General features: G+C 40.5%; 1 protein-coding gene across 2 annotated transcripts in view; it reads right to left on the reverse strand.

The window, feature by feature from the left end:
- man1a2 (mannosidase, alpha, class 1A, member 2) overlaps nt 1–27,139 on the reverse strand; it is a 155,380-nt gene that overhangs the window by 84,475 nt on the left and 43,766 nt on the right. For both annotated transcript variants that reach the window (XM_015364169.2, XM_006639363.3), the window contains exon 4: nt 6,672–6,768. In XM_015364169.2, the coding sequence (XP_015219655.1) occupies nt 6,672–6,768 (97 nt within the window). The remainder of the gene's footprint in view (nt 1–6,671; nt 6,769–27,139) is intronic.

Raw genomic sequence — 27,139 nt, forward strand, 5'->3', positions numbered from 1 at the left:
TATTTAGTTGAAGACAGAGAAACAAACCAACACTTTAATAATGCAGATAGCTAATTGCAGGCTTTTGGAATTAACAGAGGTACAACTGACAACACGCCAGAGTGCAGCTGTGTGATATGACACAGGAGACATCCAGCAATGTGTAAAGGAAACAAACACATGAAAACACTTCTGTGTGCTATTTGACACAATGAGAGTATAGATTCTGTATTACATGTGATTTTCCTAGCTCTTTAATTCAACATTTTAAAAGACACAGCAAGTAATATGTGAACTATTAGGCTACTGGTTTTGTGCTCAGTTAAAATGGTAAGAGGCCCCTTTCTGCAAAATCAATTTGATCATCTGAAACCAGTACTTACAAAAGGCATCACTTTTCATGGGTTTTACTCCTTTGAGCAAGACTACAATGTGTCAGTGAGCCTCCTGAAAGCAGTCATTGTAACTGGAATAATGTACAGGAGGTTTTTTGTTGTACTGTGCTAATTAGTACTCTGTTATCAATTCCTCCAAACAACATCCACCACAGCTGCTTTATTTCTTTCTTTCAGCTCCAAACAAAAGGCATTATCCACTGACACATTTATTAAAACATCAGCAACGCAGTGGGTATAATACAATTAGCGAGTTCCCACAGCAACACATCAGAATTTTACACAGGCAAATAGAACAGGAGAAATTATTGCAGCCTTAAACTCGCTGGTGATTCCCGTCAGCTAATGACAGATCATTGGGAAAAAAAAAACCTGCCTGAGGAAAAGAAAAATATTCAGTGACTGGCAATTTGTGCCTGCTGTACACAAACGAGCTCATGAATGTTGAAAATTAATGTAAATGAGTCTGGTGAAGGAAGAGCTGTGCTGACCCTGGATTCTGTCAGTGTAAATTGGCTTCCAATCTGCTTCAAGTCCCTGCAATAGGGCATATCAATGAGGCTTTTTAAAGCATTGCCAGGCAGCAGTGGCACACACATACAGGTATACAACTACTCTTTTACTCACAGTAAATGTACTTACAAATGAATCAAGAGCACATTTCAGTCTTTTGCTAGTTAAGTCGAATGCTTATGAGGCTCCCCTTGGGGTCAAGTGGCAAAGTTGCTCGTCTGTGCACTGGCTGAGCTCTGTGACACAGAAGTCATGGGTCCAAGTTCTCTCCAGCAGGTGGCAAACTACTGGATGAACAGCACTCAAGGAAAGGCTGGGATTAGTCAGACTGCTTCCAGCAATACAGTGAGCCCTGCAGTCCTGTGAGGCAGCAACATGGTTCTCCTTCAGTCATTGCAAATCTGCACTGGACAGATGGTCAGTTGCATGTTAAAAAGCTGGGCAGGTGAGAGGATTCTGCCTAAACTTTCTCATTATACTATGTTTGAAGCTGCAGCGATCATGTGACACGAAGTCAGCATAAACACACAACTGGCTAGTCCAATAAACTGACTGTAGTTACATCTTATTGTTACCAAAGGGATTATTCTTCTACTCATAAATCGTGGGAGTCTTCATCAGAGAAGAATTACTGATTATCTCCGGGCACCTTTTGAGAAGATTCTAGGTTAAAGCCAATTACAAGCAGTCTATTTGAAAAACGTCTCTTGGGAAGTAATAATGATTTTGAAGCCTCAAGACTTTGTCACAAAGTTTAACATCTGCATTTATTAGGAACATGAGGCTATAACTAGCACATTAAGTGGGGTCAATTTCCTTAATAATTAGGAAATAACTGGGTTATTTCTTGCTGACACTGACATCTCCTGTACAGGAATACCTTTCTATAGCTGTCTGCAACAACTCAGCTAGCAAGCTGATTTCAAAAGACAAAAAAATGGTGTGCCATTAGACCCAAGGGGACTTCCGTTTGTTCATGTTCTTCAGAGAGTCTTTTCTCAGTCACGGAAAGAGACCGCATCTCTCAGGGATGTCACAGTTGGATGCCTTCAAGAAACTGTTTGCATGTCTCATGTGAAATGTCAGAGCTATATTATTTTGAATAAAACTATCAAAATTCAGAATTGACTAGAATCAGGTCAGCGATTACCTCTTGAGGTTTTAATAGAACGAATATTTGTAAAGCTTTCATTCTTCAGAGAGTCTTAAAAGTAGAAGACGACACGGTCTTCAGCCATGAAATGATGATTGTGACTATCCTTATGTATAAGAAACTCTGCACGCCATCTGAGCAAAAGATTGAATTCTTTCCTAGTGGTATCCAATTCAAGGTCAACAAAGAGAAGAAGCATTTAATGTGTACTTCAGGAGCTATTTTTTAAATTAATAAACGGAATATGTTAATATTAGAGACAAATAATATAGTAGCAATCCTGATGAAATCCTATTTTGTCACATAATAGACTAGTATCGCTCACTGATATACAATTAAAAGACAAATTGGTCAGATTTGATCTGAAATGCAAGTTACAAAAAGTCATTCTGTATCCCAGAAGCACTGAAACTCATTATTATATGAGGCTTTACTCAGTACATGTGAAAATATTACCTTAGACTACATTGCATTATGATCTGAAACAACTATAGGTAGAATGTCCACATTAGAAAACTGAGATAAAAAGGATTTTAATGTGAAAAAGAAATCGATCTCAGGAAAAGATTTAACAAAAAAATAAAACCATTGGCAAGTGGGCTTCAAGCACAGAGGACATCCAAGGACAGATGCAAATCTCCACAAAGCAACAGAGGTGATATTCTGTGAGGGACCTAGCTGTGCACATGAGTTCTCAATAGCTGGGGCCAAATACAGCATTTATATTAGTGGCATTAGTTAATAATTAATTCAGCTAATATGAAAACTGATTATACTATATTTCAGAGAGGACTAATAATTTGTTCAGTGAAGTAGAGAAATCTGAATCAAAAGTTATTGGAGCATAAACTGAAATAAAAGCGATTTTTATCCCACTAAACTTGATTCCACAAACACTATTTCCTCATTTTTGCATCATATTCTATGAGAAGATTAATAGCACAATAAAATTAAAGCACCCCTATTTTATTGTTAGTATAAAAAGAAATGGCAACAGTATAATATTTGTCAGCAAGGCTGGGAACATTCTGTTTTTTATGATAAGATTCCTGTGTCACGGGAACATCCATTTTTTTCAGTGTAAAAAATCGTGTCGAGAGTCAAAAAATAATATGCAAAATAATCTAGCTTTGCTGCAAAAAGGGGTGTATAAAAAGATTGTGCAGTAACAGGTTATGCAAGTTGTTCTGATCCTGAAAAGAGTCCAAAAACAAGATCATAACAACGTTATGGACTTTCTGCCTCTCAACACGGAAGCCAGTCTAAAAAGGGCACAGGAGTGTCTCCACTTTCCGCGGCGCCTAAAGAAATCCAGTATGGGGAAGCAGCTACTCGTGAACTTTTACTGCAGCACCACAGAACATGTCCTCACTGGTATGGCACAGCAGCACTACCAGAGGGTTGTGGCAAACGCCACAGAGGATTACAGGATGTGACCCACCATCATTCAATGAGATTCGCCCCATCGCAATAAAGACCTTCCCATTATTCAGGATCCCACCCATCCCGGCGACAAAAACTGTCCTGCACTCTGGGAAGGGGCACCACTAAAGCCCGGACCACTAGGCTTAAGAACAGCTTCTACCCTACAGTGCGGCAGTGCGCATCATTAACAGCGAACTGCACAGTGCCTCAGAATTCAGTGCACCTCTGCACACTGTACTCTTTGCTGGACTACCTCGTATCTATTCTCCTGTGCGTTTATTGTTGTGTACTGCCCATTGTATGTTAACGTGCTTTTGTTGTACTGTCATTATTTATTATTATTTACTGTTTTGTAATGTACAGTGCACATTGTTTTAAAGTGTTGTCTACTGTACCGGACACATCCCAAGAGTACGAATACGAATTCCAATGTACACGTACATGCTGTCAAATTCAACTCCTCCCCCACTCTTAAGAGAGAAATTTACTTCCGTTTAAACCTGGCGGTGCGTTTTCACGGTGTCGACGGAGACAGCAAGGTTTGTCCAGCACCCTGCCGCGAGCGGTGAACCGCTGTCCAAGACCGCGACATGCTGCTCGGCCTCGTCGAGTGGGACAGCCGTGTCTGCACTGTGACGTGGACCCTGCCGCTTTGAGCGACGAGAGCTCGGTCATTCACTGGTGTCTCCTCCTGCTGCTTGTTCATAGCCTTTCCCGTCTGGCATCTGGCCAGCACAAACTGGGGGTTCGCAACTCCACAAATATTTCCAGCGGTGGTTTAAAATCAAATTATGAAACTCCCCTCTCACATGATTCAGTTTTCAGTTAATCTTTTTTGGGTCAATAGGTGAAATCACAGTGAGTGCGTTGACTGGTTAGGGGGACTTTTCTAAACAAAAACAACTACAGGGCTCAAACAGCTTTTACTCAGCAAATTAAAACACTTGGCGTTAAAAACCACTTCATGATTAGAAGAAATGAAAAAAATCGAGTTGGATTCTTCGCAGTTTTGGCACTAAGGCACTGTTTTTCAGTCTGTGTGTGAAAACGTAAAGATTAGCCTGTGAAAGCCTGTGGACAACAGAGACATGAGCATCATCTGGCACTTCCACTAACAATAGGCATACAAATAACACTTCAGAATATGGTATTAATCATAATTATTACAGATTTTTTTCCAGACATAGGATGTCAGCATCAATGGTAATTTTCAGCCCTGAGCCCTAGTAGTCTTACAGTGCTGAGGAGCTAATTTTAATAGCATGTGGAAGATGGTAGTACTTAAAATGTAATTTTAAAAAGACCAAATTGCACCGTGCTGCATAGCCAGGAGCAGTTATCTGTAATTTGACGTACTGCTCTTATTGCTCTGTATCAATGAATCACAAGCGAAGCCCCAAATGGGTACAAGACAAAGAAAATGACATCATCTACTGTTTCAAACCTACGCCCTGCCATCACCGCCATTAGCACAATGTCACAGCTCCACATCCACACTTTCCAATTACAACTCAAACCGCAAAGGCGCCGGAGACTAAGTGCGCTATCACTGCTCATTAGAAGTGCTTGACACTTGCAATCTTTTCACCTTTTAGTGTGGTTGTCAGGAAAACAAGCCTTCCTTAAAATTCATTAAGCATCATTCTCCGTCTGCCACACAAGCTTTTGTTATGAACCTTTGTGACACAACACATGGTGTACCCTGACATTGGCATTACAGGCAGTACACGAAGCTGGACCATACAGGTCGGTCCAGAAATGAGAAACAAGGAGCTGCTAAACTGCTTAAAGACTCCCTTAGTGAAGTGATTACAAAATTATGTCAGATTTAAAAACGAACATTTACAAGAATGTAAAATGTCACAAAATTCAAAAGACCTCAACACATTAGTCCTATATAGCTCATTTATTTAAAAAAAGCATCAATGTCATCTACATTCCCAATACAATCACATATTCAGAATAATAATCCTGTTTTCCTATTCCAATATACAGCTCTTTTTATGCCATGTCAAGTCCATCTTGTTCAATTTTCTTCTGTGGAGGAGAGCAGCGCTGTTTTATGCTTCCTTTAATCTGACTGATACTTCTAATTCATGGGTTATTGAGACAAAAGTTAATTGCTAATCTAAAATACGCAAGAGTAATTTGCTTACAGTGCCACGGATCTACTGTATGTGAGAGACATGGATTCATTTCCCCATATTTTTCTCCTGCTGCTTTAAGGGCTACTCAGGAGTTTAAATTTTTGCTGTAACAGACACTGACCATGGACAATCCTTGTATGTGGTAAGAAAGAGTGCCACCATCAAGAAACCCATTTATCGCAGGTGGTGGAATAAAGGGCGTAGCGAGCTGCCAAGATGCTCTGAGCTCTTGTCCGTGTTGTGGAGACACATTGGCCCATGGCCTCTGTGTCATCATTCCATCTTACAGAGGGAATCAGACTTTGTCTCACATTTATTATTGAAGGAGAAAGGGTCCTGTAATAAGAAATATCAATCGCTTGCGGGAGAGAGAAAGGAGGCCAGATTCAGTAATGCAATCCTGCCCATACTGTAACTGCAAGCAGGTTTGAAGTGTCCACTTGAGACTGGCATTTGATTTATAAATCATCCAAAACCAAGTCTCTATACGTGCAGACATACCTAGTACGCAGCCTTCCAATTGCTAGGACAGATGATGCACTAGTAAACAGATGATTTGTAAATGTATCTACTGCAAAGTTTGCAATGCTACAGGCTTCTCATTTTACATTGCCGGAGCTGTAAAGACGTTGCAGGTTATTTGAAATCACAGCAGGGACTTTCAGTACTGCAATACTGGAAACATTTCAAGTGCATTCACACCTTGATCAATAAGAAATGTTTGCACATGCTCAAATTATCATTGCAAAATACCAGCTAATCTTTCTCATGCAAATTTTTTAATTACTTTACAGTATATTGAAAATGACCTGGAGACAGCTCCAGCATCCAAAAAACAACAACAACAACAATGCATCAGGCTAAGCTTATGGCAGATTTGTTGTGCACCAACATTTCAGCATGCAACAAGGAACACAAGTTTTTAAATCCTTATCTGGGGGAGGCACTGCTATAGAATAAGGGTCACCACAACTATGTTTCTGTCACAATCTCCGATAGCCACTGCAACACCAAGAGATTATTTAATATGAAAAGCCTTATAACCCTAAAAGAACTTACCAAAGATATTGGTGGAATGTCCTTTCTTGGCAAGAGGTTTGAGCTCATTGTGTCCCCAGCCATACTGTCTGTAATTGTCCCAGGCATGCTTCATCATCTGCAACACAAACAAAATCACATTCAATATTCTGAGCTTGTGCACACAACTGTTTGTGTCACACGTACAGTACCATCAGGTACCATCTATTATCTTTTTTAGATTAATTAATTGGAGAAAACAGTGAAATATGGTAACAACTTGCAGCACATGAGCTCCCAATGTTTTTAAAAATATACCTTGTCCCTCCTCTCATCTTTACCTCCAGGTTAACACTACTATAGCATGAGGCAGCAAAACAGAATAATGAGTATTGTGTTGGGAACAATAGCAGGGTGCTCCATTTTGTTAAAATTTGTGGTTACACATTTACATTTTCTTCAATGTTCCAGAAAAGTCTGTCACTATACATATAAAGAAAAAAATGTAACTCAATAAAACGAAATGCTGCTGGCAGTGACCCAGAGTTGTGTTTAATGAATCCTGCACTATTTCATCACTCATCTTCAAGTGGTCAAACAAAACAGTCCTCTCACATCTGTGACCTTTCTCACATTCCTTTGTGTCTACAGCCAGTGAAGAAACAGCTTGTCAGAGACCCCCGACTAATGAAGATGACTATTTAGCTTATGTATTCACTTAAAAAAATATTCTTCAGATATCATGCATAAGGAGACACCCCACCCATTTGGCAAATGTGAAGCTACAAACAGTATTGCAGATAATTTATTTACAACATAGGTTTTCCCATTTTAGCTGCTTTACAGGAGCAGCAGTCTGTGTGACCCTGGTTTTAAAATATTATTTAGGTAAACCGTGTTTTCCCTGACAGTTTCATGGTGGTGCAACAAATGATTAATTAAATCACCTTAATGCATACATAACAAGGAGATGGGATACTTGCAAACAAATTTTTGAGAAAGCAATGCAGATATACAATAGAGTATATTGCTATATAAAAGAGTACTCTTACTGTGGTATGAATACAAAAGCTTACATGTTACTTTAAACATCAATCACTGCCAGGTTTTTGCAATAACTGCAACACAGTAATGTACTGTAGACCTCAAGTGTTTAGGCTCATAAGAAACACTCTACTGCAAGACAAAAAAAAAATTGAACACAACTTTCAGGCTCTGAGGACAAACAGTCCATTACTAAATCTCATTTTCTGCTGAAACTGCCCTACAGTATATTCCACATTCCATGCAGACCCATCTAACTTTACCACAACAAGATCCTGTCCAAACCACAACAGCTAGGCCTTGTCAAACTGAAAATTCTATTCAGTTAGTGGCAGGGAAGGTCTGGAAATATAAAAAGTACACTGCCTAATCTGAATTCCCACTCATTCTGAGCATAAAATATAAACAAACCACAGCACATAGGGATAGGAGTAAAAACTTCATAAGCACCATGCTCAGTGAAATACAAGAAGATAACTAAGAACACGGTTAGGTAAGTTTTATGTAAACTTAAGGTTATAGTTTATGGTAAGCAAAACCTGACAAACTTATTTTGGAATCTTAAACACATTTAAGAAGAAATAACATCACAAGGGACAGGCCTTCACACATGTACCGCTGAAGTAGGGTATTTTTGACATTCAGGGCTGAGCATAAAAACAAGCTAATTAAAAGTCAGTGTTCCTCCAGGACTAGATTTGGGAAGCACTGATCCAACCAATTAAGTCTGTGATGTATGTGATTGTCTCCTTTTTAAAAATAAAATTAATAACAATAAGATTAAGTAGGGAGGTGCATCACCATGCACAGGCTGCAAAGGAACAAGAAAAGTTTTTTTTCCATGAAAAACGTTTCGGCTGTGGAGCCAGACACCTGTGGAGACTCACGCCTGAAGAAGGCTCCATAGCCAAAACGTTTTTCTTCTCTTTTCACCATGAAATAAACATTTACCTGTTCCTTAACAATAAGATTACCTGACACCATCAAAGGAGATCAAAATAATCAGACAGAGTAAATCAAGGAGAAAGTACCTTCCAAGGAACACACTGAACAGCTTAAGACTGAACAGCTAAACTGCATTTAACAGACACAGGTTACTACTACAGAACACGGCCATGAACTGTGTTCGGAACATCAAGAAAAAGATACTGATAATAGTATCATCCTACAGTATACACCTCTACCTGAAAAACCACAGAGCTCATCAGAAAACCACCAACCTCCTTGAGTGAGATCGCAAACCAAGTCAATCCCTTCAATGAAATCCATGTTAGCATTTCACATTTGAAGAAACTACCGAACTCAGCGGAATTGGGCCTCACACTGAATGCTTTCTCATTCAATAACCTTTTTTTATCAGCAAGTTAGTGGAGTCGCCACGAGCACCAGGATGGGACCCAGCTAAGCTAATATTTTTGTCTGCTGGGGAGAAGAATGCTGCCTCGCTTCCTACACGGGCTTTGTCCCTGACCTCTACAGGCGATGCATCAAAGACGGCATCGGTGCTGCCACATGCTCTAATGACCAGCTAGAGCACTTCCTGCATCACTTCACCAACTTCCACCTGTCCCTCAAATATACAGTTAACATATCTTCCACTTCCATTAATAATCCACGACTCTCTACATCTGTCTATTACAAACCCACAGCTATCTCCTGTACAGCTCATTTCACCCCAGACATAAAAAAGTTCTCTCCCTTTTCCACAGTTCACCAGGCTCCGACAACTTTGCAGCGATGACATAGATTTTCAACGCCAAGCCCTCAAAATGTGCTCTTTTGTCATCAACAGAGGACACCCCACCCATGTTATTGACAGGGCCCTCTCCCAAACCAAAAACAGCCCTCGGACCATCAACTCCATCAGGAACTCCCATTGTAACAGCCGCATTCCATTGGTGCTTCCCTACCACCCTTACACCCTCTCCATCCCCAGGACTAATAACGACAACTTATCCATCCTACAGGACGACCCTCCATTGGTACTCTTTTTTCTGACCACCCCATCATCGCATATCACCAGCCACCTAATCTGCATAACCTTGTTCACAGCTCCCTTGACCACCCTCAGCAACCATCCACACCAGGCACTTTCCCCTGCAACACCACTCGCTGCATCACCTGCAAATATATATCTAATACCACACTCATTCAAGGCCCCTCTGGACAATTCCAGATCACTCAGTTGTACCTCCAGCAACCTTATTTACTGCATCTCTTGCATCCCAGCCATCTACACTGGGGAAACAGGAAGGATACTCAGAGACCGCATCAGAGAACGTGTTAGGGCTGTGAGGATCAAAGATCTCTCCAAGCCCATAGTTTCTCATTTCACATCTAACAGCCATGATTACACTGATCTGTCCATCTGCATTCTCAAAGAAGGATTTCTCAACTCCTATTGAAGAAAGACGTGCAAAACCAAAATTATCCTGAAACTAGGATCACACCTTCCCCCTTCTCTCAAAGACAGCCTTGTTTTCTCCTCTCTAATCCTTTCTATTCATTTGCAACTTTTGACTTCACACCTCTCAACTTCACACCCCCTGAGTGTCCACTCTGTTTCTCTCCTGCTCCTGCCTCCTCTCCATTCCCGGCTCTTGTTCTCACTGCTTTATCAGCTCCTGACTTTCCTCTCTCTCACACCTGAAGAAGGCTCCAAAGCCAAAACATTGTGTTTCTTTTCTTCTCTTTTCTGCATGTTATAAACCTTTACTTGGTACTTTGCGACTTCAGTAGTTTTCAGACTTAGACAACGGAGTGACTGTTTTAAAGGAATCACCAATCAAATACTCACTTTTACACCCTGAAACTTCTCTAACCGAACATGTCTCAGTACTTATGATGAGTCAGGGGGTGATGTGGTGGCTCTGTGGCTGAGGATCTGCGCCTGTGGCTGGAAGGTTGCCAGTTTGTATCCCACGGCCGGCAGAGGAATCCTACTCCCCTGAGCAAGGCCCTTCACCCCAACTGCTCCAGGGGCGCCGTATAAATGGCTGACTCTGCGCTCTGACCCCCAGCTTCTTTCTCCCTGTCTGTGTGTCTCATGGAGAGCAAGCTGGGGTATGCACAAAGACACATTCCTAATACAAGAAACTGTATATGGCCGATAAAGTGATCTGATCTTATATCACTGGATAGACAAGGTTGGTTGTCTAAGATGATTAAATGTATGCATGGAATTACCCAAATTACCCAAACACAAAACATATACTGTAAGGACAGTATATTCAGATAAATCTAAAAGACCACAAATATAAACTGCTTGAATCTGAAGCATTAATATGCAATTTGAAGCAGTTTTGACTTTAATAATAATAATAATAATAATAATAACAATAATTGCTAACACTTATATAGTGCTTTTCTGGACACTCCACTCAAAGCGCTTTACAGGTAATGGGGACTCCCCTCCACCACCACCAATATGCAGCATCCACAATCCACTTAACTGTGGCAATACCTTTTGGGGGGGCATTGAATTTCAATTTCAAATACAGAAATTCAGATAACATTGGTCTACAAGGGTTCACATGAAACATTACTGTCAGGAAAGCCAACAGATTCTACATTTTAAAACCAGGAGACATACAGTACATTCCAAAGGACAAAGGAGACTATGTGGAGACCCTGACTCGATGGCCTCAGTCTGCAGGGAAATTAAATGATCTGAGTGCTGGAGGCAACTTGAGGCAACTTGCATGTCCATGTTTCTGGTAAGCGGCAGCTGCGTACAAGCATATTTTAACTTAAGGATAGAAACCTGAGAGAAGAACAACAAAGCACTGATTACTATCACACAACATCATGTTCACAAAACTTCTCCAGTTATATACAGTAAGTGAGCTCTGGAAGAGCAGTGGAAAAGATATGGTTTTAAAATACAGTGTTAACTTCTCCTCTTTCCATCTCTCTCACCTCTTCCTTGCTCTCTTTTTCAACAATGGGTTGTATTTATGCAAGACACAACTGACGCGTTCCAAAAACTACTAAACTGTGGGTACAAAATGCATACAAAACCAGGCATCCCTAGAGCCACATTGACAAGAATTCACTAATGACCACCCCTCCTAATAACACCTACCTTAGAAAATGTTCAAATAAAAAAAGAAAATATAAATTTTAATACATGTGAGAAAATGTTTCTTAATTTCATTGGTAAGTTGTAATTATTTTTTTTTACATTCCATTAATCAGCACATAAAATCACTGCAGCAATTTTATTTTTTTGTTGCTAGTTCACTGTCCAAAACCATGCTTTTACAGAAAACACTAGGTACATTTCTGACTATTTAAAACAGGGATTTTAAGCAAATGCTTAGTGCAAAAAGGTTTATATTCTCTATGGCTATCCTTTTTTATATATTATTTAGTGCAGATAGCTATATTTCTGCATTAGTCAATTCAACCAATTGAAATTACAGTTCCCAAAACATGTGGAGTTACAGTTGTCGAATTCCGCACAACCATGTCCCAGAGTTCCATGCAGGCATTCAACGCTGTTATAACATTCCCTGCTTTCTTATTTTCCTGTGAAAACCAGACATTTAGGAAGGCAGCCAGCCTCGGAGATTTAGATTTTTGGACATTTCTACAGGTCGCTGGCAAAGACACACAGCAGTTTCCATTGGTGAACACTGCCAACACAGCCTAGGGAGATTTAGACCTAATCAAGTGGGGAAAATTGCAAAATGGCAGGGGTTTGTGTTCTTGGCTTAAACAACGCCAGCGATGCTGTTATTTCAAAACTCATCCTGTGGCTCTTGAAGAGAAAACTTATATTTCAGTGCTCTGCTACCTCACCGTTCATCGGCAATACTGACGCAATGGGAAACTCTGCCATCAGTCCAAAAGCTCAGGGGCCACAGTCAGAGCTTGAGGCAGGCAGAAGGGCTTATTAAACTCCTGAAGTACCGTTTCTAACCTCTGACGAAGGCCAAACAACCTTATGCCCTGATGAGAAGTTCAAGTTTGTTTGTCAGTCCAGACATATGCAAGTACACAGAGGAGGGAGATCTCGTTCTCCAGGCCTACGGTGTGAATACAGACAGACACTGACAAAGTCAATGCTGTAGACAATATAGACACAGACACTTCTGACAGGGTACAGGATACGTAGTGCAATGTGCATAGTGCACTTTACTTTATAGGATTGTGCGGAGAATTCATTAGACAGTATGCCTGACATTAGGCAAAAAATAACTTAAGTTTCCAGATTTGGAGTAGGTGCAGTAGGTACCAGGGTGTTGAGGAGCCTGACAGCCTGTGGGAAAAAAGCTGTTATGGAGTCTGGTGGAGCTGGTCCGTATACTGGGATACCTTTTACCAGATGGTAGGAGGGCAAAGAAGTTGCTGGAGGGGTGGGAGAGAACCCCAACAGGCACTGCATTCAATTTCTTTACACAAGACACTGCTCCAAAAAGTGAAGGATACTTTTTATAACTGGAGCAAAAAAGTAACTAAAGTTTTCGACCACAGCATACTTGCATACTTAAAACTTGTGTTTTTTTAGAATTGTCATGACCCCGTGGGGAAAATTTAAGCTTCAGTATCAGTTAGGAGCAACGTTTTGGTGCTTTCCTGTCTAAAACGAATATAAGGGTTTAAAAGGAGAAGGAGCATGTTGGCTCTTTTTCTTTAAAACCGATGTACTCCTAGTAAGTATACTGTAAACAAAACCCTGTTGTCGTACGTCTGGCAATACTAAAAACAATTGAGCTCATCTGGATAAAGCCAGAATGTCATTCTAATTAGCGGGATGACTTCTGTAACATACAGAAGACAGCAAGGTGAAATTTAAAAGATTTAAACCTACAGTCCATTTTGTTTTCCACACTAAAAACTGTTAAAAGGATAACTGTGCAGCATTTGTCCACACAATGGCAGATTTTGCCCAGGTATTCTAATTACCGATTTCCAGAAGGCTTGATCACTGAGTGAAAGGCACAGGTCTGGCCTTGGCTTCTGGTTAAGACTGTTACTCAGATCACTGGACAATCTTAATGTTCATCATGAACAAATACAGCATTAGCAAAGACACAGTGGGAAATAAGGAGTTAGTTCATATGGAAAATATGTTTAACCACTGTCCAACCTCTTTCTAAATCATACAGTACTGAAAAACTGCCATGCTCTGTGTGTTGCCTGACACAAACTGATTTTCTAACTCACCACGTTCTTGAGAACACTGAATAAACTGCAAAATATATTGAATACTTTATATAATGAAATCTCAATATTAGGAAATATCACTAGCCCTTACAAGACTCTACAACTATATGGTTTTATCATGTATTATTTATTACTTTCTTGATCGAACTCTGCTAAATATTGATCCTTTCCTCCCAGCTAGACATGGACCACTGCCAAAGCTGTATTTGCTTTATACTATTGAACTATACTATATAATAGTGTGTTTCTGCAGCTACAGAACAAGATGTCCTAATGAGATTACATCAGCATAGCAGAGCTGAATAAAGTTCTTGATCAGACAAGTTGGAGTCTCCAAATTTAATGTTTATGTGTATAAAATATTAAAAAATACTGTAGGCAAACAGCATTTTGTGAAGTGATGACATTTCTTGACCTCAAATATGATATGTTTTATCTTTTTGAACATACTGTAGATGAACAGGCTTTAGGATATACTGTAAAATGCAGTCGTAGAGCATAGTGAAAATTCTCTACACTCGGGATCCCAAAAATGTCACGTTTGTGTTCAAATCAATGTGGTGTGAGAAAAAAAAAAGACTTAAGAAAAGCAAGATACTAATTCCAGATGATTGTAAAAACGCAGTGCCTGTTTGCATAATACAGTGGCTATACACCTCGGAGTATATGGTATCAAGCCCTAAGCTTCTTTTTCTTTTATAATCTGTTCCTGCTAGGCTTGCAGATTTTCAATCATACTTAGAGTTTAACCTACAGTCTTATTTTGAAGACGCACGTTACATAATGGATTTCACTAGCGTTCTTCCAGAAAATCATTCTAACACAGTAATCAGCTACATTTCAGCTTTAATTGCATTCTCAGTAGAAGGGGCTTTGTTTCCGCCTTCTCTCATTTTCCGTAGCTTTACTTAAGTCAGTTTAGAACTCGTTTCAAAATATCCATCCTGTTTAATTACAAAAAAATAAAAGAGTGAACTTGCACCAGTAACAAAGGTTTTACACTGTTATTAGCGCAGACATTGCAGGATTCATGGCTTTAAAGTTATCTCCCTTTTGTCAAAGAGCCACAAATGTAATAGTAATGAGGTTACTCACAAACAAAAACTAATCTAATTAGCTTTATTTCTTTTTTTAAAATCCATTAATTTTTCTCTGAGATAAATCCCAGTATTCTCATATCTATTCTGACAGTTTATTTGGTTTGAAATGGCATTAAGAGTGCATTCAAGTGACCTTATTTCTAAGCATCACTGCCATATTAGAATTACAAAAGCTTTTAGATCATGATGTTAAGTATTAGTCACCAGAAGCCAAACACTGATACACCTGGAGTAGCTCCTGCAAAAGAAATCATATTGTTACTCAGAACAAATATTGCTACTAACACCTTACTGTTCCAAAGCCCATCTGATAAGCAGGTCATTCAAACACAAAATATAACTTCACAGTGTACTGACTTAAGGACAGCAGGCTTGGGATTTAGATAGGTAACGTTCTAGAAGAAAACAGCAACACCTTAAATCATATTACTGTATACAATAAGAAATACAAATGCAGGATTTGGTTTGTATTAGGAATAATACTGAACAGCCTTATCACCACTATGTTGACCTGTAACTGTGCTAACAGAGTAATATGTTAATACTAAAACACAGCTAACTTTGATATTCTGAACTGTAATGTCCTGAAGAACACAGGCTGCAATGCCCAGTTACTTCACCTGAAAGCTACTACATGAAACCAACCACAGGCCACCCTGTCTCCAGCAGCCATATCCCCCTGCAGCTCATAGCTGGCAGTCCACTGAAGCTCAGCAGGTGTGAGCCTGGTCAGTACCTGGATGGGAGGCCTCTTAGGAAAACCTAAGTTTGCTGCTGGAAGAGGTTTTAGAGGTGTCAGTAGGGGGCGCTCACCCTGCAGTCTGTGTGGGTCCTAATACCCCAGTATATTGACAGGGAGACTATACTGTAAAAAAGGCGCTGTCCTTCGGATGAGACGTAAAACTGAGGTCCTGACTCTCTGTGGTCATTAAAAATCCCAGGTCATTTCCCGAAAGGAGAAACTCTGTTCTTCTCCCCACTGAGAGCTGGTGTGTGGGGAGCGTACTGGTGCACTATGGCTGCCGTCGCATCATCCAGGTGGGGCTGCACGTTACAAGTAATGGGGATCCCCTCCACCACCACCAAAGTGCTTTGAGTGGATTGTCCAAAAAAGTGCTTTATAAGTGTAAGCAATTATCTGTAATACAGCCTAAAATTCCAACAAAAATCACAAATCTGGATTAGATGACAGGACTGCATAAAAAAAACAAGCTTGTTGCAAATGCCTGCAAGTCATATCATGTTATTCAAACGTATTTCTAACACCAAGTAATGAAGTCGGAAACAGACTTGCAGTATTGAGTACCACCGTCAGACCAACTACTTTCTGTATTTTGAAGGATTTTGCCTTTTAAGGCAGCAATATAAACACAATTCTCAAATACTACAAGAAATACTAAATAACATGAAAATGTTCCACTACAGTTCAATTACAGTACGTACAAGGCTATTTTGGTTAGCAGGCTGCTCTATGACCGACACAGTGGTGCACTGGTTGGCACTGCTCACAGTACTGGGGCCCTAGGGAGCCGTCTGTGTGGAGTGTGGAATTCTCCCCATGTTCGTGTGGATTTCCTCTGGGTGCCCCAGTTCCCACCTCTAGTGTGTCTGTGTTTGCTGTCTGCCCTGCAATGCCAGGATACGCCCTGGCTCCCCAGTGACCCTGAACTGGAAGAAGCGCTAAGAAAGGGGACAGATGGATGGTCGTTGAATAAAAACAAAAGAAAAAAAATGAGCCTGTGAAAAACAAAACAAAATTAATTTTGTGACGGCAAGCTTAACTCTGTTAAAGGGATCTCTGGATATGCCTTAAGACTGAAGCACTGGCAAACTGTTTCCCAGAATCTGAAAAAAATGATTCATCGGACAGCAATTTTAATACAGATTGGACGGCCTTATTTGCCTTTACCGAGGAGTATCCCCTAATGTGGTCTCTGAAGAGCCAGAGCCAGGCTGATGGTACACTTAGCGGTTGAAGTGTATTGACCTTGACAAAAGCAATCAAGGCCTGCTCCAACAGGCACAGCTGGAAATCAATCACCGTAAAACATATACATCTATATAATTCTATACTCCTCATTCCCAGATAAAAGATGTTGCACGGTGTCTTGGAAGCGCACCGAACATAAGGAGCTCAAAGGCCCTGTGGAAGATCCCTCCTGCCGAACTGGTCCCTCCTCAGTCGTGGCACGAGAGCAGGAGAAATCCTATAGACGGCACTTTATTTTCAAGTATTAGCCTTTTGACTGGTGAATAGCTTTTTTTTTTTTTAATTATCCTTAAGGAAACAACTTCTACTTACCAAAGACCGGCTACAAGCACTGTTGCTCTATTCACAGCAAGTGGAGGGGGGTAATTATTCAATTTTCTTCCAAAATGACCATGCGTGACCAGTCACTGTGAAGGTGTCACTATCAAGAGTGAATAAAAATATCGGATCTTTCTGCAAAAACACATTTTAAGCTCCAAGTTCAGGTAACGAAACATTGGATTTTGAGCACCTAGAACAACTTATTTTTTCCGACTTAGACGCAGGAATGAAACATTTGATAGCAATCCCTTCACGACCCTCAGACATGTCTGATGCCCAGGACATTCGACAACAAGATGGTATAATGTTTACACATTAAGCCGGTAAAACCATGTGTTCTTTTAATCATGAGTATTAGTGGTACAGGTTGTTTGATAATCTGTTGCTTTATCACCATTTCCCAAAGAATCAGTCTGCCCTGCAGACTTCCAGCTCTTGAACGGAGCTGGGATCTGCATCCTGTCACGTCCCCGAGACCACTGTTTTCTCCGGGACAGTGCTACCTGCCACTGGTCCCCTGCTGCGCGGGGGCGGGCCTTACTGTACCCTCCGGTCCCGCTCTCCGCCACTTCTCCCTCCTCCATGAGCTTCTGTCACATCTGCTGAAGGGCTCTTTCAACAACTGGTCACACGTTCAAGATAAAAACAGTCTCAAGAGAAATGGCCACAGTATTTGAGTGAGACACGCCCAACGTTGTTAAACACTAGTTAAATTTCTCTCTCACCTAGACACTATTCTTGAGTTAGCAGGTTTTACAGCATACCTTACCAAGAGGAGGATGTTATAGCCTATACACAGTGAAGGGTATGTACCGTATATGAATAATGTTTAGCAATCCATACCACCTTGAAAGTCTAAAAAACAGAAAAGATTAACTAGATTCAGTAGATGCTGATGACCTCTGAATCTGGATTTCAAACAGGAGGATGGAAAGGCCATAAACATGTAAGGGATGGCCATGAAACCAGCCAACCCTGACTACGACATTTACATATTCACTGTATTCCTCTATCCATTCTCTGAGCCGCTTTCTACAGCACAGGGTCACAGGGGACACTGGAGCCTAACAAGGAAAACAATGGGGGTGAAGGAGGAAGACACCCTGGACACACACACAGAAAATATTCACTTCATGCTACTGCAAAATACGTTTAGATATGAATTAATAGTCAAGGGGGAACAAAACTACTGAAAATTTAAATTTTAAAACACATAAGAATCCAGTTAACATTGTGTGATTCGTGAGTCTAAAGATATACAGTAAGATGAGACCAGGGTTTCCCTCTTCCCAATTCCCTCTTCAATTCAATTAGTTGCTTCCAAATCTGCGAGTGTAGGAAGATACTGAGACTGTAAACTGCTAGCAGCTGATTTTGGACTTTCGCAGTCACTAACCTGTCAAACACCTGTGTGAAAACAGCACAGGCACCAGCTCCAAGCACTTCGGACCAGTTAGGGAAATCCCCTCTGGGGAAAACAAGCTGGGCTATAGGGTGCAAGATGAACAGACCAACAGCTTAGACGTTCAGTGGTATTTCAGTGTTGAGGAACTGAATAATTTATGTGTTGCTGATCCTATGGCAGCAGAACAGTCTTATTTTTCTTCAGCTTTTGTTCCTTCCAACAACAGTTATTGACACAAGTTTCCTCTGCATGTATCCCTCTATTCAGCTGTTTCCATGATGAAAATAACCAGCATCGCCTTTTCAGACAGGAAATCGCAGGTGGTACTATCAAATATTATTAGCAGTACTGTATGTTTTTAAAACAGACACACTGGGTTAAAGAATAATGGGTTTTTCTTCTGTATATAGTTAGTGGCTGGTTAGCACTGTTAAGACCACTGGAATAGGTCAGTATTGTGTGACCTACAGTACAGTAGCCTCTTTCAAAAAATAAAGAAATTGTGACATTTGACATCCAAGCACTAAGCTTTTAGAATGTATTCACCGATCCACGGAGAAAAGGATTCTTAAGAAAACATTTCAACAGGCAATATTTGCCCTCTTTCTTGCTAACTTTCAGCCATGTCTTTACTAATTTTCATTTAGTCACAGTCAACAATGTGTTAATCCAATCAGCTGGTATTGACAGCAAAACATTTCCCAGCGAAAAGCTGTTCGGGTCTGATGAATGCACTGCTGAAGCACTTTGCTTTCTGCTTGACAAATGATTAAAATTCCCAATTGCATCCAAATTCAGGGGCTTTCAACCTCGTCTGGCTGAAGGACCCCATTGCAAGAAATTACTTTCAATTAAGAAATGAGACAAAATCAACGTAAAGTTTATTCTAAATACATTTGTGAACAATGCTGATGTATTAAAAGATGAACTACACCAACAGATGCAAAGTATTTATAGAGCACCTGGTCTATATACACACAGAACTGTACACCGACACACATACACAGTATATATATAATCCCACTGGAGAATGAGGGAACTGGTCATAACGTCCTGCAGAGCACTGGCTAGCTCATGAATTGGGGCCCATGGAGATTTAATCCTGTACACCTGCTTTATAGCACTAACTAAGCTTAGTGATTAAGTTTGTTAAGATGATTAAAAGCCATACATTCAGTGAGCAGCATTCTTTTCCTTCTAAATTAGTCAAGGCATGGAGAAAATAACAGGATTATTAGCAACTTGTGCCCATAAAATGAAGATTATTTTTCTGTACACTCTAGACATCCGTTTTAAATGCGTTAAACTGACGGAAAACACCCTCCAAATGATGCACATACACTACTAATATAACTAATATAGTCCATAAACACATGCTAACTATGCGTACAGAGATAATTTCTAGACAGATATGGCACAGCGAGCGAGTGGCTTTTTCAGCTCTTCTCCAGTGGGGCGGGGACTGACAGACACGCAGCTCAACCAGGCTGAGAGCACAACGTTTTCCAGCAGTCCCCTGACTTACAGCAAAAAGTACTTCCTGCCCGTCCCTGAGCAGGAGGCCTGAAGGCAGAAGGAAAATCAACTGTAAAGAGAGGTTCAGCCAGATAGATAATATACTGTTGACTTCTGGCGCTAAGCACTAGTGTTGAGCTCTTCTTAATGGCTAAGCTCTCCTAAATGCCAAAAGATACGACTGGAAACATTTAAACTGTGCAATTAATCTTGCAAAACAACAGCGTTATATGAAAGATGCTGCTTGCACTTCAACTTATGCCTACATAAGGTTAGATACTGTATATTGAAGTTTACAATATTTTAATTATTTATTACAAAAAATATTTCATTTACTTCTGTCAACCTACAACAGCTGTATACAACTTCAGTATTTTTATAGAGAGTTTTGGGATGAACCCCACAGTACCCTTTGGCTTTTGGCTTACTTAGATGTATGCCAAGCATGAAAGGAAACTAACAGAAAAATAGAATTAATAATTAATGACTCATTATCTCAGCCCCTCATAGGGAAGAAAGTTAAGATGCTAAAAAAGAGACCACAGCTGTCCTATTTTACACACTCATCACTGCAGGAGGTTCTCCAAAAGGAGCAGTTCAGACTGGTTTCTAAACAAAGGCTAAAACGTCATTTGTTAACTATTATACTAGATATAACTATCTTAACTATTAAAGGACCGCAGGAGAGCTTACCAATTTACTCCAGAAGGTGGCATAACACTAAACATCAATAATTAAAACTATATTGCAGAGTGCTGAATGTCTGGCCTTAGTAACAATACAATTTTCAATTCATTACAAGTGAATGTACTGTAGCTCATACAGTCAGCTGCTCGCCCTCTTCTGTGTGCAGGGCCGCCTACAAAGCTGTCAGTCTGTCCCTCATTTCCTATCTGTTCCCATTACCATCATTCCATCACCCCATCTGGTCTCACCTTAACATGTTAATGCAGCACTGACAGAGTATCTAGAGCTTGAAATGGAAGCCAGTGTGGCTCGTGTTTGGGAGTTCACCTTTCACCAATCTTACTGATGCTGGGGCGGGGAGCTGCGTCAGCATGCGTTGGTTACAAGGGAATAAATAAAGGTTAATTCCACACTGAAAAATAGAAAGGAGAAACAAAACGTTTTGGTTTTCACACACCTGGAGTGCAACAGATAACATGTTGCATTTCTGCTTTTTTTTATTTTTTTAACGTGGAAATAACCTTTATTTTTTAATAATCTTTACATATGCACCTCTTGATCCTGACACAACTCAAAACACTTGACCACACAATAAAAACATGATTGGAGAAAAGACTACGTTACATACGGTAAGCATTTTTTAGTGCGATTTAAAAATTCTGAGAGGGCAAGTCTCTGCCTTTGTCTTATGATTTCCCCCTGAAATACAAAGCAGGCCAAAAACAACAGGTCTGAATTTGTTCCAGATAAGTAGAAAGCATTTCACTTAAATAATCTGGTTCCAAATCCTTCAGTACTTCAAAAAATTATTTCTGTAACAGACTAGCAGCTGATGCAGCAACGCCAGCACAGCAGTAATGTGCTCCTTTATTTGTTTTCTGTTAGGATTTGGGGAGCTGCTTTCAGCTCATGCTGCGAGCAAAATAACACATGACTTACAAGACCGGAAAATAAGCGGAAAATAAAAGGAATTGACTTAATTTAGCACAAATAAAATTATGCCTTAATATTCAAACAGTTTACAGTCAAACATTACAATCATATTTATCACATCAGATTTGTGTCTTTTTCTTGGGCAGCGCACCTTCATGCCTTGATGAGAAAAACAGAAAGAGCAGTTCTTACACATACAACTTCTGCCATTAGCAAGACACCCAAGTTAAGCTTGAATAGTAGATAGATAGATACTTTATTGATCCCGTGAGGGAAATTGCAGTGCAACAGCAGCTTAACACACACAACACAGCTACAGTGTAACGAATTATATACTAATTAATAATAATAATAATTGCTTACACTTATATAGCGCTTTTCTGGACACTCCACTCAAAGCGCTTTACAGGTAATGGGGTCTCCCCTCCACCACCACCAATGTGCAGCATCCACCTGGATGATGCGACGGCAGCCATAGTGCGCCAGAACGCTCACCACACATCAGCTATCAGTGGGGAGGAGAGCAGAGTAATGTAGCCAATTCATAGAGGGGGATTATTAGGAGGCCATGATGGGGTAAAGGCCAGGGGGGAAATTTGGCCAGGACACCGGGGTTACACCCCTACTCTTTTCGAGAAGCGCCCTGGGATTTTTAATGACCACAGAGAGTCAGGACCTCGGTTTTACGTCTCATCCGAAGGACGGCGCCTGTTTACAGTATAGTGTCCCCGTCACTATACTGGGGCATTAGGACCCACATGGACCGCAGGGTGAGCGCCCCCTGCTGGCCCCACTAACACCTCTTCCAGCAGCAACCTTAGTTTTTCCCAGGAGGTCTCCCATCCAGGTACTGACCAGGCTCACACCTGCTTAGCTTCAGTGGGTTGCCAGTTGTGAGTTGCAGGGTGATACAATACTAATAGTACAATACATACAATACAATACAAGAGTTACTCACAGTCCGGACACACAAGAGGAAACTAGAACAGAACAGTACACAGAAAATCGTATCACACGTATGAATATAAATATAGATGTAACCATAGATATAAATATAAATACAAATGTATTGCACAGGTCTCTGGCATATATTGCACAAAAGTGGTTGTAAACGGGAAAAAGAAAAAGAAAAAGAAAGAGAACAGATGTAGCAGTAGATGTGTATATGCGTTTAGTCCAGAAACAGGTCACTGTCGCTGTTGCCTCTGCCAAGACGCAAGGTGGATGCGTTGTACAGTCTTATGGCAGACGGCAAGAATGACCTCCTGTAGCGCTCCCTGTCGCACCGTGGATGAATCAGTCTATTGCTGAACGTGCTCTTCATTCCTGCAAGCCTGTCATAGAGGGGATGGGAGAAGTTGTCCATGATGGCCTCTAGTTTGGACATCATTCTCCTCTCTGCCACTACCTCCAAGGGGTCCAGGTCAGACCCAATGACAGAGCTCGCTCTCCTGATGAGCTTGTTCAGCCTTTTGGAATCTACTGCTCTAATCCCAGAGCCCCAGCACACCACTGCGTAGAAAATGGCACTCGCTACCACCGACTGATAAAACATGTGTAGCATCTTACTACACACATTGAAGGACCTGAGCCTCCTCAAGAAGTAAAGTCAAGTACTGGTGTCACCTGGGATAACAAATATAAACCTGTGCATCGTCTGCATCACTGTAAAAAAAATATCAAGCTTTATTTACAAATAACCTTACTAGCAGAAGCATGCGTGAGGAAAATAACACAAAGCCCTTGGTGAAGCCTGGCAAGATATCACAGCTAATATTCGCCATTCCAGCTGCGGATTCCCCCAACACAAGAACATTTTCTGTTTGTTAGTTCCTGAACAGTTTCTGAAAGGCTGACCCACTTTCTAAGGCAATTCATCAGTGACATGGTCCACAATACCAAAAGCACTTACTGTAACTCAAAACAGGACCAAAATGGATACACAATTTAAATCTGCATTCATACTATATCATTTACTACTTGTAGTAGTCATTTTTGTTTTCCAAGATATCATTATTATTGTGGAGACCGTTTATGTTCAAACACGACCCTTCCAAGAACCGTAGTTAAGAATGGAAGAATGGATTTGAATTAAGATATGAACTAAATCTAAATTAGATTTCCAGAACACAGGCAGCACAAGGGCAAACTTAAAAGCAGCTGGAAAGCTCCCTGATGACAGAGCAAGGACATCATTGTACAGATATTCAGACTACTAAACACATCCTTCAGAAACTGGGAAAAGTATTGGATCCAAAGGACAGGTAGCTACAACAATATCACTGACATTTAAGTGCATCTCTGATGTTTTGCTGTACTTTTAAGAAGGAATTCGATTATCTGCATTATTGCTGTATTTCTTATACAGTAATCAAATAAATCTCACAGATTTCTCATTGAACCAGTCTACATAAAGGCACAAGTAGAATAATTTCACTTTTTTTATGAAGATAGTTTAGAAGTCTTTACACTTCAAAAACAACACTGAAATACCACTTCCTAGAAGGGTGGGGGACTACTCATTTGTCAGTGGTTGAGAATATAACTTGTGTTTTTCCTTCTTTTCCTCAGTTAAAACAGAAAAACACTGCATACTGCTTTACTGTTTTCTCTAGTAACCGCTATGTCAAAATATCAGGGTAATTATACATTTCGATCTATACATGTATGTCTGCCATCACTTCTAAACTAAGCTGAAGTACACTATTGTCATAAAACAATTTAGTTTTTACTGGATCCAAAATATCAAAGGTGTTTTCTTTCTGGCAGTTTTATATTCTTAGTTTTCTAAGTAAGAAGAATAAGATGTACAGTAACGGTCATCTAAAAAATACTCTCAATGTGTATATACAGTACGTCAATATGTAAGAATAAGTTCAGACTACATTCTACCTCTGACTATAAGTAAGAATGTGTTCTTAGGTACATTCTAACTAATTTGCCATGAGGTGGTTAATTATTAGCAGAGACAGATACAGAAAGGCTTAGCAATTCAGAAAGCTTCTCAGCATCTATTAAAAGTTCATACCACACTCCTTATAAATAATGAAAAAGTAGCACCAAATAAAATGCAAAAGTCTTCTGATACTGTGAGGCTTAGAACAAAAAACATACTGTACAAATTTCCAGCCCTCAAGTGATATCAAATCTGAATCTGCTATGGCGTGACCCCGATTATTTCTGACCGTGTTAAAATAACCTGATCACTACGGCACTTTCACTGATATCTAAGTGTACCTCTGATGCTTCATTTCTAATATCTGTTGTGCTTGACAGATGCCTCAGGTATGTAAACGAGGTAATCTACAGATATCAAGACAAGTGAAAACCATCCAAAAATGTGTCGATAATAGTCAAATGTGTCGAAGAAAAATCATTTTAAACAGTTCAGAACTCTTCAACTTAAACCTGGTTTATAATCCGAAGGTTGATTATGTAAAAAAATATATTGTAGATGTATTTTTAAAAGAACAAGGACCCAAGAGAAAGAGTTTCACTTTCCCCAAGTATCAATTCCCAGATTTTGCAGACAAAAACAGGTTTCCCTGGAGTAGCGCTGTCACAAGGTATTAACAGCCCAGAAAACACACATGTAACTGCCTTGCAAATGGCATTTAGTGCTATATTAGGGAAACCCTTCTCCAGTCTCTGCTGCAACTATTTTATTTTAATGCAACTTCAAAAAGACAGCCAACATCAGCAACTGATTCAGAGTGTCAGTCAGACGTTCAGGAGGGATCATGTCGAGAGAGGATGTAAGAGATTTGTTTAAGCCACACCAGTTCCCGTATTGAAACTGGAGTCCTGTTTTAATGGAAAGACTGAAAAAGTGCAGTTATTTTAAATCATCAGACAAATGGAATTATGTTTTTAAGAACTTTCAATTGCCAGAATATAATAAATAATTTTTGACAATGCAGTGACAAAAGACAAACAAATTAAAAACAATCAACTGAAAATTGCATGTAGGTTCACCAAGCAAACACAATGAAGGATAGCTGGACAACAGGATAAGAGGTTAAACAGAGTTTAAAAAAAGTATCACAGTACAGCTACAGTATATAAACCTTCTTTTTACAAGACGCAAAGTAACTGATGAATAACCATCACAAAACACTTCTGATGAAGCGATTCTATAACCAACCTCAGAGGCCCAGCAGTCCATGCACAATCAATGTATTCCCTACGAAAAATAAACAATGATATAGTGAACTCGGGTTTTCCTCACAAGTCTTCAAATTATACTGATGACGCTGCAGTACTTGACAAGACCCAGTCCCATTTTTATTGCGCAATATTACCAAGGCCAGGAGTAACTTTATTCTTCACTCGAAACAAAGGGCATCTATAAAATTTAAATTAAGTCAACAACGTCTAGCCATTCCCCATGTGGAAAGTACACAGCATTTGGGTACATTTTCCTTCAGCACAGCCTAAAGCTGTGATCAGTGTGTCCACAGAAAACAGCAGCAGCACTGAGAAAGCTGCCCCATAAAGAGAGGGCATCACTAATCAGTGTTAACTGGACAACCAATTAATTATCGTACTGAAAAAGCTCTGGTGAAGGTCTAAGGTAAAAGAAGATTTTTTTTCTTGTCAGAACTTGACAAAGAAGTGTTAATTACAGTCTCCAAAGGAAAATAAAGTCACAGAAGACTGTAAAAGGGATCTTATGCCTAGGACCACATTACTACTTTCAGCACACCAGTAACGAATAATTGGACAAAGCAAACGGAATGCCTGCTTCCAGGTGAACTGGGATGATTAAACTATCACAATGCGTGTTCTGTGTGTTTTTATTACACATTCTTGAATATTAGGTCAATGTTTTGTACATTACTCCATTAACTGCGCTGGACCAGCCTATTACTCCACCACAGCCAGTGCTAGAGCAGCCCAGCGCACGTCGCCCCTTCCCGCCGGAAGGCTCTCGGTCTCCGTGCTCCCCCGCAGGCGGCCCTGCCCCAGGGCGAACAGCTGCTGTACCCCTGGCGAGACAGAGGGCAGCTCAGTCTCCATGCTGCAGCGATCCCATCACAGCCCCACCTGCGCCCTGCACACACACGGGCAGAAACACGGCAGCTCAAGCGCAGCACCCTTCTCTATCAGCACGTTGCGAGTGCCGAAGGCTGCGGACGCAGTAACTCGGGACCCGCTCTTCAATCTCGGAGCCGAGCGCGACGGCGCGGTCCCGCCGCCACCACGATGCAGCGCCGCCCTTGTTGTACACAGAGAAGCTACCCCACTTATCAAGTGCCCTACAGGTTCCTGGAGTTAATACAGTGCTTTTCTTATGAGACTTTTCCTGGTTCAAATCAAACCTAAGACATACAGCCAGGGACAC

Source organism: Lepisosteus oculatus, chromosome 15 (assembly GCF_040954835.1).
Source record: "Lepisosteus oculatus isolate fLepOcu1 chromosome 15, fLepOcu1.hap2, whole genome shotgun sequence".
NCBI lineage: Eukaryota > Metazoa > Chordata > Actinopteri > Semionotiformes > Lepisosteidae > Lepisosteus > Lepisosteus oculatus.